The following is a 14,315-nucleotide window of genomic DNA, read 5'->3' as shown; positions in this document are numbered from 1 at the left end:
TGCAACCTATCACTGCGGTGTCGTCCGTGAACTTTAGGATGATGTTGTCTTTGTGGGAGGCGACACAGTCGTGAGTGAACAGGGTGTAGAGGATGAGACTGAGGACACATCCCTGTGGGGTGCCAGTGTTTGTAACAATGCTGGCTGAAGTCCTATTGCCAATCCTGACAGTCTGGGGCCTGCCAGTCAGAAAGTCCAGGAGCCAGTCACAGAGGGTGGTGTGCAGACCTAGTGTGGACAGTTTGTGGGTGACAACTGTGTTGAAGGCAGAGCTGTAGTCAATGAAGAGTATCCTGATGTAGGAGTCTCCATTTTCCAGGTGAGAAAGGGAATAGTGGAGGGAGAGGGAGAGGCTGAAGATGGTGGTGAGAACATCAGCCAGCTCGCACATGCACTGAGAGCCCTCCTAGGAATGTTGTCCAGTCCTGCTGGTTTGCGGGGATCGATCTTCCTCAGGACTTTGTGTGCGTGGCCTGACAATGTTCTTTACACACCAAGCCCACTGCTGTATACTGAATACCTGTGACTGAATGGTTTTTCTTTTTTCCATTTTGCCAAGTTTTTCTTGTTGTTGTCATTTTTACTATTTTCAGCCTTTGGTTGTTCTTGGTTTCTCAAAGGAACCCTTGTTCAGTGTTTGGTATTGAGGCTTATTAGGCCACATCAAGAGTTACAGCACACTATAATTTAGTATTTTTATTTATGGTCTCTAAGTTGAGGCAAGGTGCTCGGTCTTTTTAATTATAAAGTTGCTCAGGTTGATAACTACAAACTGAATTCAGCCCTCTTTTCTTTCAGTCAAGTTATTGGACCACCACCTGGCAAACAGAAAGCGCTCTTGGTTATTGAGCTTTTGCTCAATGCAAAGGAATAAAATGTGCTTCTTTACTTCTGTTTCTTGACCAGGTTTTGAAATAATGCAAATCATCATCATCATCATCATCATCATCATCATCATTTCTATGACTCTGACAAAGCAGCTTGTTATAACTGCTCATATCCAAATCTTAATTTTTACATGTTGGTTGTTGCTTCATATTGTGCTCCATGCAGCAATGACGTGGTTGAGCCTAAATATACTTTAACATACAATTGAGAAACCTGCTTCCTACTCAGGTTTATTTGCACTGTCAGTTGTTTCTTTGCAAATGCATCTCACCCACACCAACATTGCAGTTGCACATTGGGGTCAAAGTGCTTTGCTGGTTCAGTGTCCTCCAGCTCAAGGCCATTTGATAGTAAAGTATTTTTTCAGTGGCTCCTTTTTAAAGCTCTTTGTTTCTGTTTCCTGACAGGGTGCTAACCGGGTGCTATCGGAGAGACGTTCAGAGCAGCGCCGGCTCCTCACAGTCATTGGCACCACAGCTGTCATGGACTCTGACCTGCTCAAACTTAACCAGCTGAAGGTACAGCCATGTTACCTCGTTTGCTCTCATTTACATGACTTTTGTACAGTTTTACACATTATTATACATCAGAGTGTGCCATTACTCTCTTCATACAGTCCTTCCGGAGTTTTGAAAGTACTAATCCATTAAAAAGATAAAATTTTCATATAGCACTGAAACACACTTTCACTTTATTGCAGTGCCTGAGAGAAAGTTTATGATGCTGTCTTTGGCTCTTTGTCTTGACTAAATTGATCAGACATTACTGTCTCCACTAGCTGCCATGATAATGCAAGTCTTTATTCATAGCAAATTTAAGGTGTCTGGAGCCTCATGCCTTTTATCTATGTTCTAATATATTTAGGGAATAATCTATATACATCCTAAGAAAAGTGCTTAGCATTATGTTTACTTGTGCAAAATACAGAGAAAACACTACCATGCAAAAACACTGGAAGCAGGAGTAAACTACTACATACATTGCACACATTGCATATACATGTTTTACACTTGGAGAAACAGCCAAAGAGATGTTGCAGTTTAACAAGCACCTTGTTTTCACAAAATAGTTGTTTCTTCTCAGCAACAGCTGGACCTAGGACCTGCATCTAGCTACTCAGCAAGTTGTTAACGTCACTCGCTTGCTGACGTATCAGTGATGAGTGTCAGATGTCAGATGTAACTTAGACAAGGCATTAATGTTTTGACACAAACTGCCTGTTTCCCATGTTTTTAGTCTTTGTGTTACACTGGGTTAAACATGTCAGAATTAACCCTGTGTTGAACACACTGTTAGGACATCACTAGCCCCTTTTACTTCCCATTCATTGCAGGAGTTTTCCACCTCACTATTCAGTATGAAAGATACAGGACGAAGCAGAACGGGGGGGTTGGAGGTACATGTGTTAGAGGGAGAGCAGTGCCAACGAGAAGGACATGAATCTGAGAATTATTATTTTGTTACTGTTTCTCTCTGGTTATGTTGAAGCACGAATAAACACAGCCACACCTCTGCTCAACCTCATGAGAAGCAATTTGTGTGACTGCAGCCAAATTACATGCTTCTGGCTGTTCTGCTGTGCAGTTCAGTGTAAAAAGGGGATCAGATACACCCTTAAAAAAGGGTGGTGGTCAAATTGTTGGGTGATAGTCAAGTGTTTGGGTGGAGGCTTATGTGTAAACTTCCTTTTTTAAACTGTAGATGGACATTTTTTAACTTACATGATTGACTGTTTAAGCACTGAATATTTAGCTGTTTCGGACAAAGACGGTCTTTCATTGGGTGCCATTAAAATGACCTCTTTCTGTGCACTCACTGAGGCTTGTTTACACTGTAGCACAGTGAAGAATCTTGAATGTGGTTCGAGCTTTAGAAGAACTAATAATTATCTTTACCTACTAATCATCTGAAGGTCTCGGTTTTATGTTACAAATCTACCACGAACATTGTTACAGTGGGTCTTCTTTGTCCTTATGCAGTTCCGCAAGAAGAAGCTTCGTTTTGGACGCAGCAGGATCCACGAATGGGGTCTGTTCGCCATGGAGCCTATTGCTGCTGATGAGATGGTCATTGAGTACGTGGGTCAAAACATCCGACAGGTACGACTGCCAGTTCTTGAATATGCTAAACACTTTGTGTTGAACCCGTGATCATTTTAAAGCAAAACCTTCCAGACACCCTGTGCAGTCTGTTTGTTGTCTTGATGTGAAATGTTTCCTTCCAGTTCCTGCTACAGAATACCTAAAACATGCATAACACATGTGCAAGCATTCCATTAGGATTATTATGGGATCAGTGAGCAAATGTGTGGTGTTTTCAGATGGTGGCCGACAACAGAGAGAAGCAATACGCACAGCAGGGCATCGGGAGCAGCTACCTGTTCAGAGTGGACCACGACACAATTATAGATGCCACCAAGTGTGGCAACCTGGCACGGTTCATCAACCACTGCTGCACTGTGAGTCCAAACATCTGGCACGTTTTGGGTCACAGCTAACTGGCTGTAACAGATGATACATCATTTTATTGTCATTTCTTTGTGGAGCTGTGGCTCATCAGTCCCTTACTCTCCTGTTCTTCCAGCCAAACTGCTACGCCAAGGTCATCACCATAGAGTCCCAGAAAAAGATCGTCATCTACTCGAAGCAGGCCATCGCGGTCAACGAAGAGATCACCTATGACTACAAATTCCCCCTGGAGGAGAACAAGATCCCTTTCGCCAATGGCCAGCGAGATCCACCCAACGTGCACACTGAGTCAAAGCCACCCTCTGATACCCCACCAGTCACTCCTATGGATGGCCGAACAGCTGTCCTCACAAAACCCAGGAAACAGAGATGCACACACTTGCACTTTTCACACACACACACACACACACACACACACACACACACCTCATTCACTTGGCAGTTTCACATGCCAGTGTGTGAGGGGGGCCTCTGTTTCAGCACTAGCTCTTCTGTGGCAGTATTGTTGGATAATGTTTCAGTTAAGCTGCTCCATGCAGCCAGGCATGAGAGGTCTTTTGATTTCCGTGCCAATATCTGTTTGAGGATTTGAGAGTTAAAACCGAAAAAGAACGAGAAAAATAACTTGATGTTTTATGTCTATGTCAGCTCAAATAACCTGCAGCCTGGGATCACTCTTCCAGTGCCGATTCCCTCCCTGCACCCACCCAGTCACACAGATGTACAGGAACATCTGATAAATTCAGGGTTTTTAAAAGCGCTTGTTAAGGGCGCAGTTTTAAGATGACAACTTCAGTCAATTTGGTCTTCAGTTATGCAAGATTTCCAAGTGTGAAGATTGTTTTGAAGCTTTTTTTTTTTTTTTTAATTTCATTTCACGGTATTATATAATAATATTACTGTTGCTGTTATTAATGGTATTGTTGTTTATTTGCATTAGCTGTAAGAATCTTACAGTGCAATGAGCTTCAGTGTACCCACCCAGTCCTCAGTGGCTCGTGATTCATCAAGACCTATAGAGCCCGTTTCCTTTGTCCGTTGTGTTTTATTCTCCCGATTGGCCAAAACAGTCTCTATGACTGAGAGTGAAGTCCTTTTGAATTATTGTTTTTAGCTCACTATGAAAATATTTGCCAGTTAAGATGTAGCTAAAAATGTGTTATTTTTTTTATGGCTGCTCAATTTTTGTCTGTAGTATCAGCACAACCTTTTTTGCCCCCTAAGTTTAAGCTTTGTCAAGAAAAGGTCTTATGAGGAGAACGTGAGAGTCTTTGTTTGATGGGATCGCTCTGTCTATTTGTCAGTGTTCAGTTGTTTCTACCATGGTATCCTTATGTTTTGTTTCAGTCAGCAGATGTCAGATTTCCAGTTCAGGAGCTGGCAAACATTTCCTGCGAGTTCTTCAGTCATTAAAGCAAAGATCGCCACCAAACTCCTGCAGGTCCGACTATAAATGTTTGGTCATTGTTGAACTTAGTCACTGTGTGTGCTAAAAATGTTTTTAAAATGCACAGTTTTCAGATTTAAAGGTTTAGTAAAGTATTTTTGCCCAGCTGTTGTGTGGGCCTTCCCAGAATGCATTACTATGTATTTTATTTGAAAGTGTGTAGTAATTCGCTTCCAACATCTCTCCCTGAAAAACTATATAAGAATCAGCTTAAGGCAAACGTCCTCATCATAAGATCCGTTTGTAGTATATATGGCTGGACGTTCTTGTTGCAATGATAGCCTTTGAGTGGAAACCAGCCCTCTTTACTACAGGATAACAAATGAGAGGGGGGAAAAAATAAAAGAACATATAAATATTGTAAAGGTGTTTGTTTCTCGTAGAAACACACTGATTCCAAGCTGTAAATATGTTGTTCCTTGTCCTCTCTCCATGAGGAGGAAACCTGTACATACCTTCCATTCATTTATTTTTTATTGTTTTTCCTTTTAATTTGATGATTATTTTAATATTATTTGCAATATTTCTCTTGTATTAATACGTTGGACCCTTTATTAATGGTGCATTAAAATATTTTTTAAATAAATAAGAGTCTTGTTTTTTTTCAATAACATTTGGTTTCCTACTATTAGAAACATTAAGGTTCAAGGTTAGACATTATTTCATGTCTAAAGGATGCTGAGAGACAGTTCATGGTTGTATTATGCCCAATGGAAGGTACAGATGAATATCTGAGCAGACTCAGCAGGATTTTTTTTTGTCAGTGCAGCTGCAACTTTGATGTTTCCTGTTTAGTAGTGCGAGAGGAAGCATCCGAAATCTGGCCTTAAAATACATCTCATAAGCCATGCGATGGCAATAGAGCAAATGAGAGAGCTGGTGAAGACGAGAACAGATGGCGATCTGATCTGATTGTGTTCAAACTAGCTCAACTATTTTTAACAGGGATGATTTCATCAGAATTGAATTGAGCTCATTATTTGGAAATGGCACTTAATTGGCTGGTTACAGACCTTGGTGCTTCAACACCCACAGTTCAGCCTTATCATTTCCGGGCTGACGTAAGTCTTTCCCAAATTCCCATGAACCATGTGTAAGGAGCTTATGTAGTACAGTTTACTGGTCTTAGGGAGTGTTACTGCACCTGTGAACAAAGTTTGTTGCTTTAGAAGGAGCTACACCAAGTCCGAGAAACTGTCTTATGTGATGCCACTTGTCTAGGTCTGAAAACTACAAGTTTGAAAATAAATAGTCTGTGAATGAGTTGCATGGTGGTAATGTAGGCACCAGCTTTAGACAAGGAAGAAGAATGCATGAAATAAAGCCAATATCTCTGGTTCTGCTGCATCAGTTTTTATCCTTTTTTCAATCTCAGTCATGACTTCAACAGTGTTATACTGGAAGAGTTCAACCCTAATTTGGAGAGGCGCTGGCAGGGTCGCTAGACCTCACCATCTGAAGCTGAGTAATGCAGCAGTGAACTTCAAGTTTTTGAAATATTGGTGGGGTCTGCAAATTTGTAAATGTTCCCATGCTAAATTAAGATAATGAACATTATATGCGCTAAAACATCAACATGCTGGCATCATCACTAGCTATGAGCATGTTAGCATCATCTGAGAGTCTGCATGTGGCATAATAATAATAATTTTTTAAAGTGCCTTTCAGGACACCCAAAGTCACTTTACAAAATATAAGCCAGCAATAGTCTAAGAAAATAATAAAACAACAATGAATTATCAACATAACACAAAATAAAATCATGTTCAATAATACAATAACAAAATTAGGTTAAAAACATCAATAAAATATCAAGGTGATGCTAAAAATAAAGTAAAGTAACACTGCTGGATCATTATGGCTGTAGACTCTAAGTCTAGTTTAAACCTGTACAAGAGCATGTGTAGTATGTGTTTATCATAACCTTTGATCATTTGGCTTGTTTACTTTTTAGGCGATCACAAAAAAACTGGCTTGAACTTAAACTGGTATGACTAGTTTTCAAATTAATGTTTGTCCTTGTAGTGACAGTGTCCTGTTTGGACTTTTGGCTTCTGCTCCAGGACCACATGTAATGCTTAAATTGTGGGTTCATGTCTAGTTGTACATTAGTTAAAATTTTATCCATGAGGAAGAAAACAGTATATTCATTTTTCCAAAACACAGAATCAACATAAAATCAGTCAAATGATTAAAGGATGTACACATTGAAAATCACTGGACACAATCACCGAGAAAAACGGAAATATTTAAAATATTTTGAGAAGTCCATTTTATATCTTTTATATCTTATATCTACTTCATACTTCACTAAATTTTAGGGGCAAATACTGTCCTTTCTACTCCACTACATTTACTCCAAAATTTCAGTTACTTTAATGCGGCCATAAGACTTTATTGATCCCTGGTGGGATGTTCACACTCTACCCAGCAGTGATTCAAATTATAAGCACATACGGTTGTTAACATATAAGGTAGTTAACATTAGCTCTACCTTATCAGCTAATTTCCATGTTCACAATAATACATCAGTAATTTATGATACAATAATGTGATTTACATTTATGTGAAATATGCCATTCTCTGTATTTTGATGCTAATATGTTAATTCAGTGGCATTTTGAATGCAGAACTTCTAAAAGAGCATTTTTACACTGTGATATTGCTGCTGTTAGCCGGTTTAAACAGACAACGTGACAAGTTCTTCCACCACAAGGAGAAAAAAGGAAACACTTCTGTAAAATTATTTCACCTTTGTGTTTTGAGCGCATTAGTCCATGTAGACGTGCTTTCCACTGCCCTCCTAGCAAGTATCAATAAAGTTTGTTTTTTTTTTTTTTTTTGTAGTGCTCTCCTCTTATATGGTGTGTTCCCTGTACAGGGTTCAGCTCAGAGCTCAGAGACTCGTCGGAGAACAGTACTGCACCGGTCTCACACCATGTCTGACAACCAGCGTGGTCTCGTGTATTTGATCACCGGAGGCTGCGGCTTCCTCGGCAAACACCTGCTCAGGCTTCTGCTGGAGAAAGAGGACTCACTGGTGGAGGTCCGACTGTTTGACAAACAGGTAGACCACAGCTTAGGTGGACACAGCACAGGTAAGGCGGCCACGAGCTGTCTGCAAATTTCAACTTTATTTTTGGAAAAGCCGCATAGTTTATTAGTGATTCTTATATTCGGCAAACCTATTTTAGCTGTTGCTTTAATTTTATTTCAGATTTTATAATTCGGTCATAAGATCGGTGGTGTATTTCTTCCTAAAGATGAGAACATTTCTGTTGCCCCCGATGTTTAGAGCCATCGGTGTGAGTTGGCTGCCTTGGTTCTGTACTGGAAACAAATTCCTTGTGTGTAACGCACTTGGCCAAGTAAAGCGATTATCCTTATCCTTACTGTGATACTGATGACCCATTCTTAATCAATAGCCCTGATGTATATTATGGAGTTTGGATGTGGAACAACTAGTAATTGAGTCTGTCTTCACCATTTAACCCTCCTCCTCAGTGAAAACAGTGAAGGCAAGTGGTCTTATCCAGCAGATGTCATCGGTTTGAATGGAACATACTTCTGTCTCTGTGTGGAAAAAAACAATACCATAGCGTGACACTGATTCCCCTCCCGTGATGTATGGTCACTGGGTCAACTTGCAGCAATGACAGCTGAGCCAGGAATCCAGACGAGTCAGCTTCCCCATCATTTCCTGAGGATAAAGTTGTTGGAACTTGTCACTGTATACTTTATCACAGATAGAATCGGTGCACTGTAAGAGTGTCCGTGTTTTCCATGAAACTGGGGTGTGTGTCTGTTTCTGCCCTAGTGATTGTTTTCTTCCTGGGGAAACAGACCCCACACACTCAAATTCAATTGTTTAGAGGGTGGTTTTCCTGTTGAGGAGGCGTGTGTTACTGTAGGTATAAATAAAAATAAAATCAATTGCATGCATTTTGTCTCACCACTTTGAGATCCACCCAACCACAAATGATACCTCTGTTACACGGTGGAAACGGCTGCGCTCAGCTCATTAATTATTTTCAGGATTGGCCCCCTGAGAGATCAGCTAACCACAGAGCTACTTCTGTCTCAGTGACGCATGGTTAATAAAAGCAGATGTAATTAAACACTTCCCAAAACTGTGAATGAGTGCTTTCACCGGAAGGAGTGTCTGCATTGCAGCAGAATTTGAGTTGATGTTCAAAGGTGCAGTCGCCGTCCTTGTCAGCTGCAGGACTCTGTCTTGTTTTGTTATCTGCATTTCAAGGACAGTGCATGGGAGCTAACATAAACCAGGGTGCAAGACCTTCATATATGATAACAAGCGTTAGGAAGGTTATTATTGATAGGTTACAGATTACTAGTGTCAAAAAAAAAGTCCTGAGGGTCAGTTCCATAAAGTACAATGTGATTTTGACTTTGTGTCCTTCTGCCTCGTCCTCAGAGCGGACAAAGGTGGTGGTCATTCAGGGGGACATCACAGACTATGGCAGTGTGCTGGAGGCTTCCCGCGGGGTCGATGTCGTCATCCACATGGCCAGCTTGGTGGACGTTTGGCACAGAGTTCCAGAGAGCCTCATCGGTTTGGTCAACATCACAGGTGAGACTTCAAGAGAGCGATGATCTGAATGAAAGCAGGATGGACAGGAAACATCCATGTTTTATTGTGAAAAACCACTAAACAAGGGAAGTGGTGTTTAGGGCTTGGGGATATAGACTTATATATAGATCTATATCACAATATTTAAATGTAGTTTTCCAAAAATGATACACAGTAAATGACTCTTATTAAACTATATGTTTTTGCCCACAGAATATTCAGTGTTTAGCAGCTGTGCAATCAAACAGTTATCCAAAATTTAAGCCAAGATTCACCATCATCAAATACTAAAATACACCAATTAACTAGTCTAAAAAAGAACAGAACATGAATGCTACCCACATAGACTATCTGCCCTTGTAAACAGTTTGGGTTGGCATTATGTCTTTGGCTAAGCGAAATCCCCCCCTTCGCTGACAATACTGTCCGAAGTAAAGGAGTTTGCTCACTTGTTGTCACTCTAACATCTGGCCAGTGTTTTGGCTTGAGGCGGTGGAAGAACTTCAGTGTTTCCACCCCCTTTACAGGGTTCTGATGTAATTTGCAAATCATAAAAGTTTGATTTACAGCTCATCTCATGCAGCCAAACTATTTCCAAATGACAAAGGAAGCTCTGTTTTTCAGATTTAATTTTTCCAGCGAGCGAGCTCTGCCTTCCATTATGCTGGTTCTGTTTGTAGGCACATGCAAGATAATTTTTACTTAATTTAATTTATAAGTTAATGGTTTATTAAAAGGTCTAATATACCTTTAATTGATATAATAGTTCCAATATATCCTTTATTCAGTGTGGCTGGCCATCCTGCTTTAAACTGCCTAACCCTATTCGTGTGGATTTCAATGGAGAGTTCAAGTGTCACATTATAGTGTAAAATACTTTTTAAGAAACTTTCTTTTCACCCCGTAATAGTAAATGTTTTCATTATGACACGAAAAAGATCAAATCTAGTGAAATAGTTCAGTTACAATTTACCCAACCGCACTCAGACTCACATAGAATCAACAATCACCAGTATGTCAGGAGCAGCAGGTCCACGTCTGAACACCAGCATCAAAGGCTGTATAATTTAAAATACACTCACACACACACACAAAGCAGTACTATGGTTTATTCATCACATTTAGCAGCCTGATAGCAGAAGGATTAAAGGACAGGGTGCATTGTAGTACCAGCCAGAGAGCATTACAGTGAATTCACTGGACAGAAAATGGTTAATGATTCCTTTTTCTTTGGACATCCAGTTCCTCCAAGAGGGAGCACAGGTCTCTCTGCTGGATTTCTCATTATCTTGGACCAGACATAACAGTACTGTTCAGGATGTTCCTTTCCTTCACAGACAGCCAATTAAACCAACAGATACAAGAAAAAGTTAAACATCTTCAATAAAGGGCCGATAGGATGTGCCTAAAATACTGTAGTGTTGCAGACAGTAAAAAGAATTAAGCTTCTGTAATGAATGAATTCTTTGTTGCCTTTGCTTGACAATCAACTTTACGTTCACATTGAATTTGAGATGGGAGTTGAACATGGTTTCTAAGTGTTTCCAGTTTGGACAATAGTGCCGGCTTGAGATTTAACCTTCTTTTTTCTAAAATCAGTTATGAGTTATTTAGTTTTAGACATGTTAAAATGATTCAACTCTGAGTCCTGGAGCAAGGCGAGGAGTGCAGTTTTGTTTGTATTCTTCAGGTTTCACAGAAGTCACATGATAAAACGCCATCAGCACGCCTCTTAGCTTCCTGGGAATACTCTGCACTATACGCTGCTGTATTCTTACTCCGGCTCACTCAGACATTACGTGGGCTTTGTACTAAGGAGCTGGAAGAGTAAAGTCCACCTATGGTCCGGGTCGACTGAATCAGACATTTTCGTTCTTACATACAGCTACATTACGGCTAATGTCTAGAGAATTTCAGGGTTCCAGTGTATGTCTGAAAAGGGGCTTTAGAGTAGTCACTCGGTTGACTGAAACAGCATCACATTACCTGTGTTAAAGAATACAATGTGAACAGCTTAACAATGACACTGACAGCCTCAGAAATGACCACTGAGATGAATTAAAAACTTAATTTAAATTAATTTGTCACCCATTGGTGGGGCTCATCCGTGTGTTTTAAAAGGGTTTGGACAACAATGGAGTTCTGTGGAACAGAGGAACAAGCCTCACTGCTGTATTTGGTATTTTCTCTGGCATTGTAGACAGAATGGAAACAGAAATACGTCCAGCCTTGACCCGTAAAATGTGTTCAGGAAATAGTGTAGCTTATTTGTCTGAATTCCTGCTCCGTGGTCATGAGATGTATCCGACTAAGGAAATATGAGAGTTTGCTGCAAGGGTTTGAAACACAAAATGTTTTGTCATTGGTGTGAAGCAATCTAGATCCAGGCTGAAGATATTCTACCAGGCGTCATAGTTTTTGTTTAGTTTTTTTTTGGCTTGTGGGTTGCAGATGAAGCATCTGTTGAAGTCTGTAGTGACTCAGCACAGACAAAAATACTTTTGTTAGTTGAGTCACCTCTGGGCTTCTCAAATAGGCCTTCCCAAAACTGAAGCACAATTGGCCTCTTTGAGTTGAACAAATACCTTACTCATATCCATCTGCAGTTTACCTGCTAGAAGCTGAATAAATTCCCTTTGATATTGCACAGTTTTCGTGCACCTCTACAGATTTAATGTTTATTCACCTGCGTCAGGCTCTCTGATACAAACCTACAGCAGAGAGTGATTTGATTCTGACCTCGGTTTCACTGCAGAGAAGAGGGTCATTCAGTTCAGATTCAACCAGCTCAAGTGCTACAAGAATTTGGTAGTTATTTCCCATCTTCTAACTTCCAACTCCCTCTTCTTCTGTCTTGTAGCAAAATCTAATTCTTCCCCGAGTTAGGTCAAATTGCAAACTGTAGGATAGTTTATTTTAAACTGCATCTAGACTCTGATTTCCAGTTATTTATCTTACGGATGATGTACAAGGTTCTCTGTTTTTAGGCCTCCAACCAGAAAACATACCAGAGATTTTAACCCCCTGTGAGCCAGTGTGCACGCTTCACATCTATAGCTACGACACTCCTGAAGACAAAGAGTGGCTGTGTTTCAAATAGGGTTGCCAACTCTACCTGAGAGCGTGACTGACTGACAAAAACAGACTTTACTGAGTCCAGCGGTCACAGATAGACAGAGGTACAGTCACAAGTAAGACAGCTCTGACCTTTCACATCGTCAGAATATGTACAGGAGTTGTCCCTTCAGTAAGTCAGCACCAAAAAAATGACAAAGCAAGGCAGAAGACTGGTGATGCAAAATCCCTACAATAACATAGTATTTTTCAGTATAAGTAGCTTAAATTAATTAAATTAAAATTAACCTGTGCAGTTTCAGTTCCTTTTACTTTGGAATTGCCTTCCGTTAGAATTTTAGTTGGTTTTAGTTGGATCTTAAAAACACCAAAAATCTTTAAGACCAACGTTGATCTTAACATTAAAGTTGCTCTATACACAGCAAGTGTTGCTGGACTTTATGCCTTTCCAGTTTGTTTTTGTCTGTGTGCTTTGGCAGTGGGTGACATTCCAGAAACTTCTGCTTTGCCTCAGCCCTTGAGGCTCGGCAACACTAGTTTCTATTATCAGAGCCCCCAAGCGCTCGTGCCAGAAAGACTGGTTTTATTTTTCAGACTTGGTGGCAAATAGGTAGCTACTTTATTGGTCCTGAGGGAAATTTGGGTAGTGAAACCGAATTATAGCTGCAGTTCAGTCAAGTTGGTTTTATCAGTACATTGTTTTCTGTTCTTATGTACATTTTGTGGAATATACTTTATTTTTGCCCTGAGCTGAGATGTTGTTGGTTTTTAGCCTTGCTAGCAGCATAACTCTAGGGTTGACTGGTTCACCACCTTTATCCAGACTGAAATATCTAAACTGTACCTTGGCATGAAATTTTTTTACAGACATTCATGACCTGAATGTGACATTGGAAATCTTTTTTCTAGCGCCAGCAGCAGGTCAGTATTTCACTCATCCAGTGAAATGGTGCAACATGACAAACTTTGGTACACTGTGTGCCATCAGGATGATTTGTAACCACTCTGACAACATAATGTGCAACCAGCTATCACTTTGTCCTCTACTCCTTCTGCCCAAAATTAACTTCTAGCTACTTAACAGAGTTTCACAGCTGTAAATAGTTTGGACCTGCACAGATTGTAATAAGTCCACTGAGAGGCATTTTTTCCTTTGTGTGCAAAGTCCATATTTCTTTCCTCTGCCTGCCTACTAATAAAGACCAGGTTTTAGTGGAGCATAAAACATGTTTCCTTCCAAACAACTAAAGAGAACACATTGTGGGTCTCGTGCTTCACTTTTTAACTCATTTTTTGTTGTTACTCTCCTCATGCACCAATTCGTCCTCCTTATTATGTTACGGTGTTTCATTTAGACTCCTAAATTCAATTTAAACTCTTTTTCAAATGAGCATTTCAAATTTGGCTGTCTGGACTCGGCAGACGTACTGAGGAAATCCAGCTGTGTCCAAGTTATCTTTGAGCATTGAGAAACACGTGTTATCTAATATAAATCACTCTAATGTATTCAACTCTAGCACCCCTCATCTATTAACTGAGAATGTTTTCTCTCTTCTCAGGAACGGAGAATGTGATTAATGCCTGTAAGGAATGCGGCATCCAGTACCTGGTCTACACCAGCAGCATGGAAGTGATCGGCCCCAACATCAACAGAGCCCACTTTATCAGGTGAAGTAAAATAAAAAAATTGTTAAGTTTGCTTCTTTCTGAACTCTGTTCATTTTTTCTCTACTGATGAAGTGACTCAATGTGCAAGTGTTCTCCTGACTGGCCAAGGAAACACACAGACAGAAATAACCTTTATTCGTTGTAAGGTTTATTTGCACTCTCCACCAGACAAGACAAA

At 40.2% G+C, this 14,315-nt stretch overlaps 2 protein-coding genes across 2 annotated transcripts in view; both read left to right on the top strand.

Moving 5' to 3' along the window:
- The window catches only part of setd1a (SET domain containing 1A, histone lysine methyltransferase), a 19,840-nt gene extending 14,479 nt beyond the window's left edge, over window positions 1-5,361 (top strand). The window contains exons 17-20 of the mRNA XM_020605446.1: window positions 1,296-1,406; window positions 2,868-2,987; window positions 3,209-3,346; window positions 3,472-5,361. Coding sequence (XP_020461102.1) covers window positions 1,296-1,406; window positions 2,868-2,987; window positions 3,209-3,346; window positions 3,472-3,948 — 846 coding nt within the window. The 3' untranslated portion in view covers window positions 3,949-5,361. The remainder of the gene's footprint in view (window positions 1-1,295; window positions 1,407-2,867; window positions 2,988-3,208; window positions 3,347-3,471) is intronic.
- Window positions 5,362-7,679: 2,318 nt separating this feature from the next.
- Window positions 7,680-14,315, top strand: part of hsd3b7 (hydroxy-delta-5-steroid dehydrogenase, 3 beta- and steroid delta-isomerase) — an 11,537-nt gene continuing 4,901 nt past the window's right edge. Inside the window, 3 exon segments of the mRNA XM_020605550.1 lie at window positions 7,680-7,901; window positions 9,239-9,394; window positions 14,029-14,137. Coding sequence (XP_020461206.1) covers window positions 7,742-7,901; window positions 9,239-9,394; window positions 14,029-14,137 — 425 coding nt within the window. The 5' untranslated portion in view covers window positions 7,680-7,741.

The sequence above is a fragment of the Monopterus albus genome, unplaced genomic scaffold (genome assembly GCF_001952655.1).
Source record: "Monopterus albus unplaced genomic scaffold, M_albus_1.0 scaffold70.1, whole genome shotgun sequence".
NCBI classification, from domain to species: Eukaryota; Metazoa; Chordata; class Actinopteri; order Synbranchiformes; family Synbranchidae; genus Monopterus; species Monopterus albus.
The sequence above is the reverse complement of the archived record's forward strand: the minus strand, read 5'-3'. Positions and strand labels throughout refer to the sequence as shown.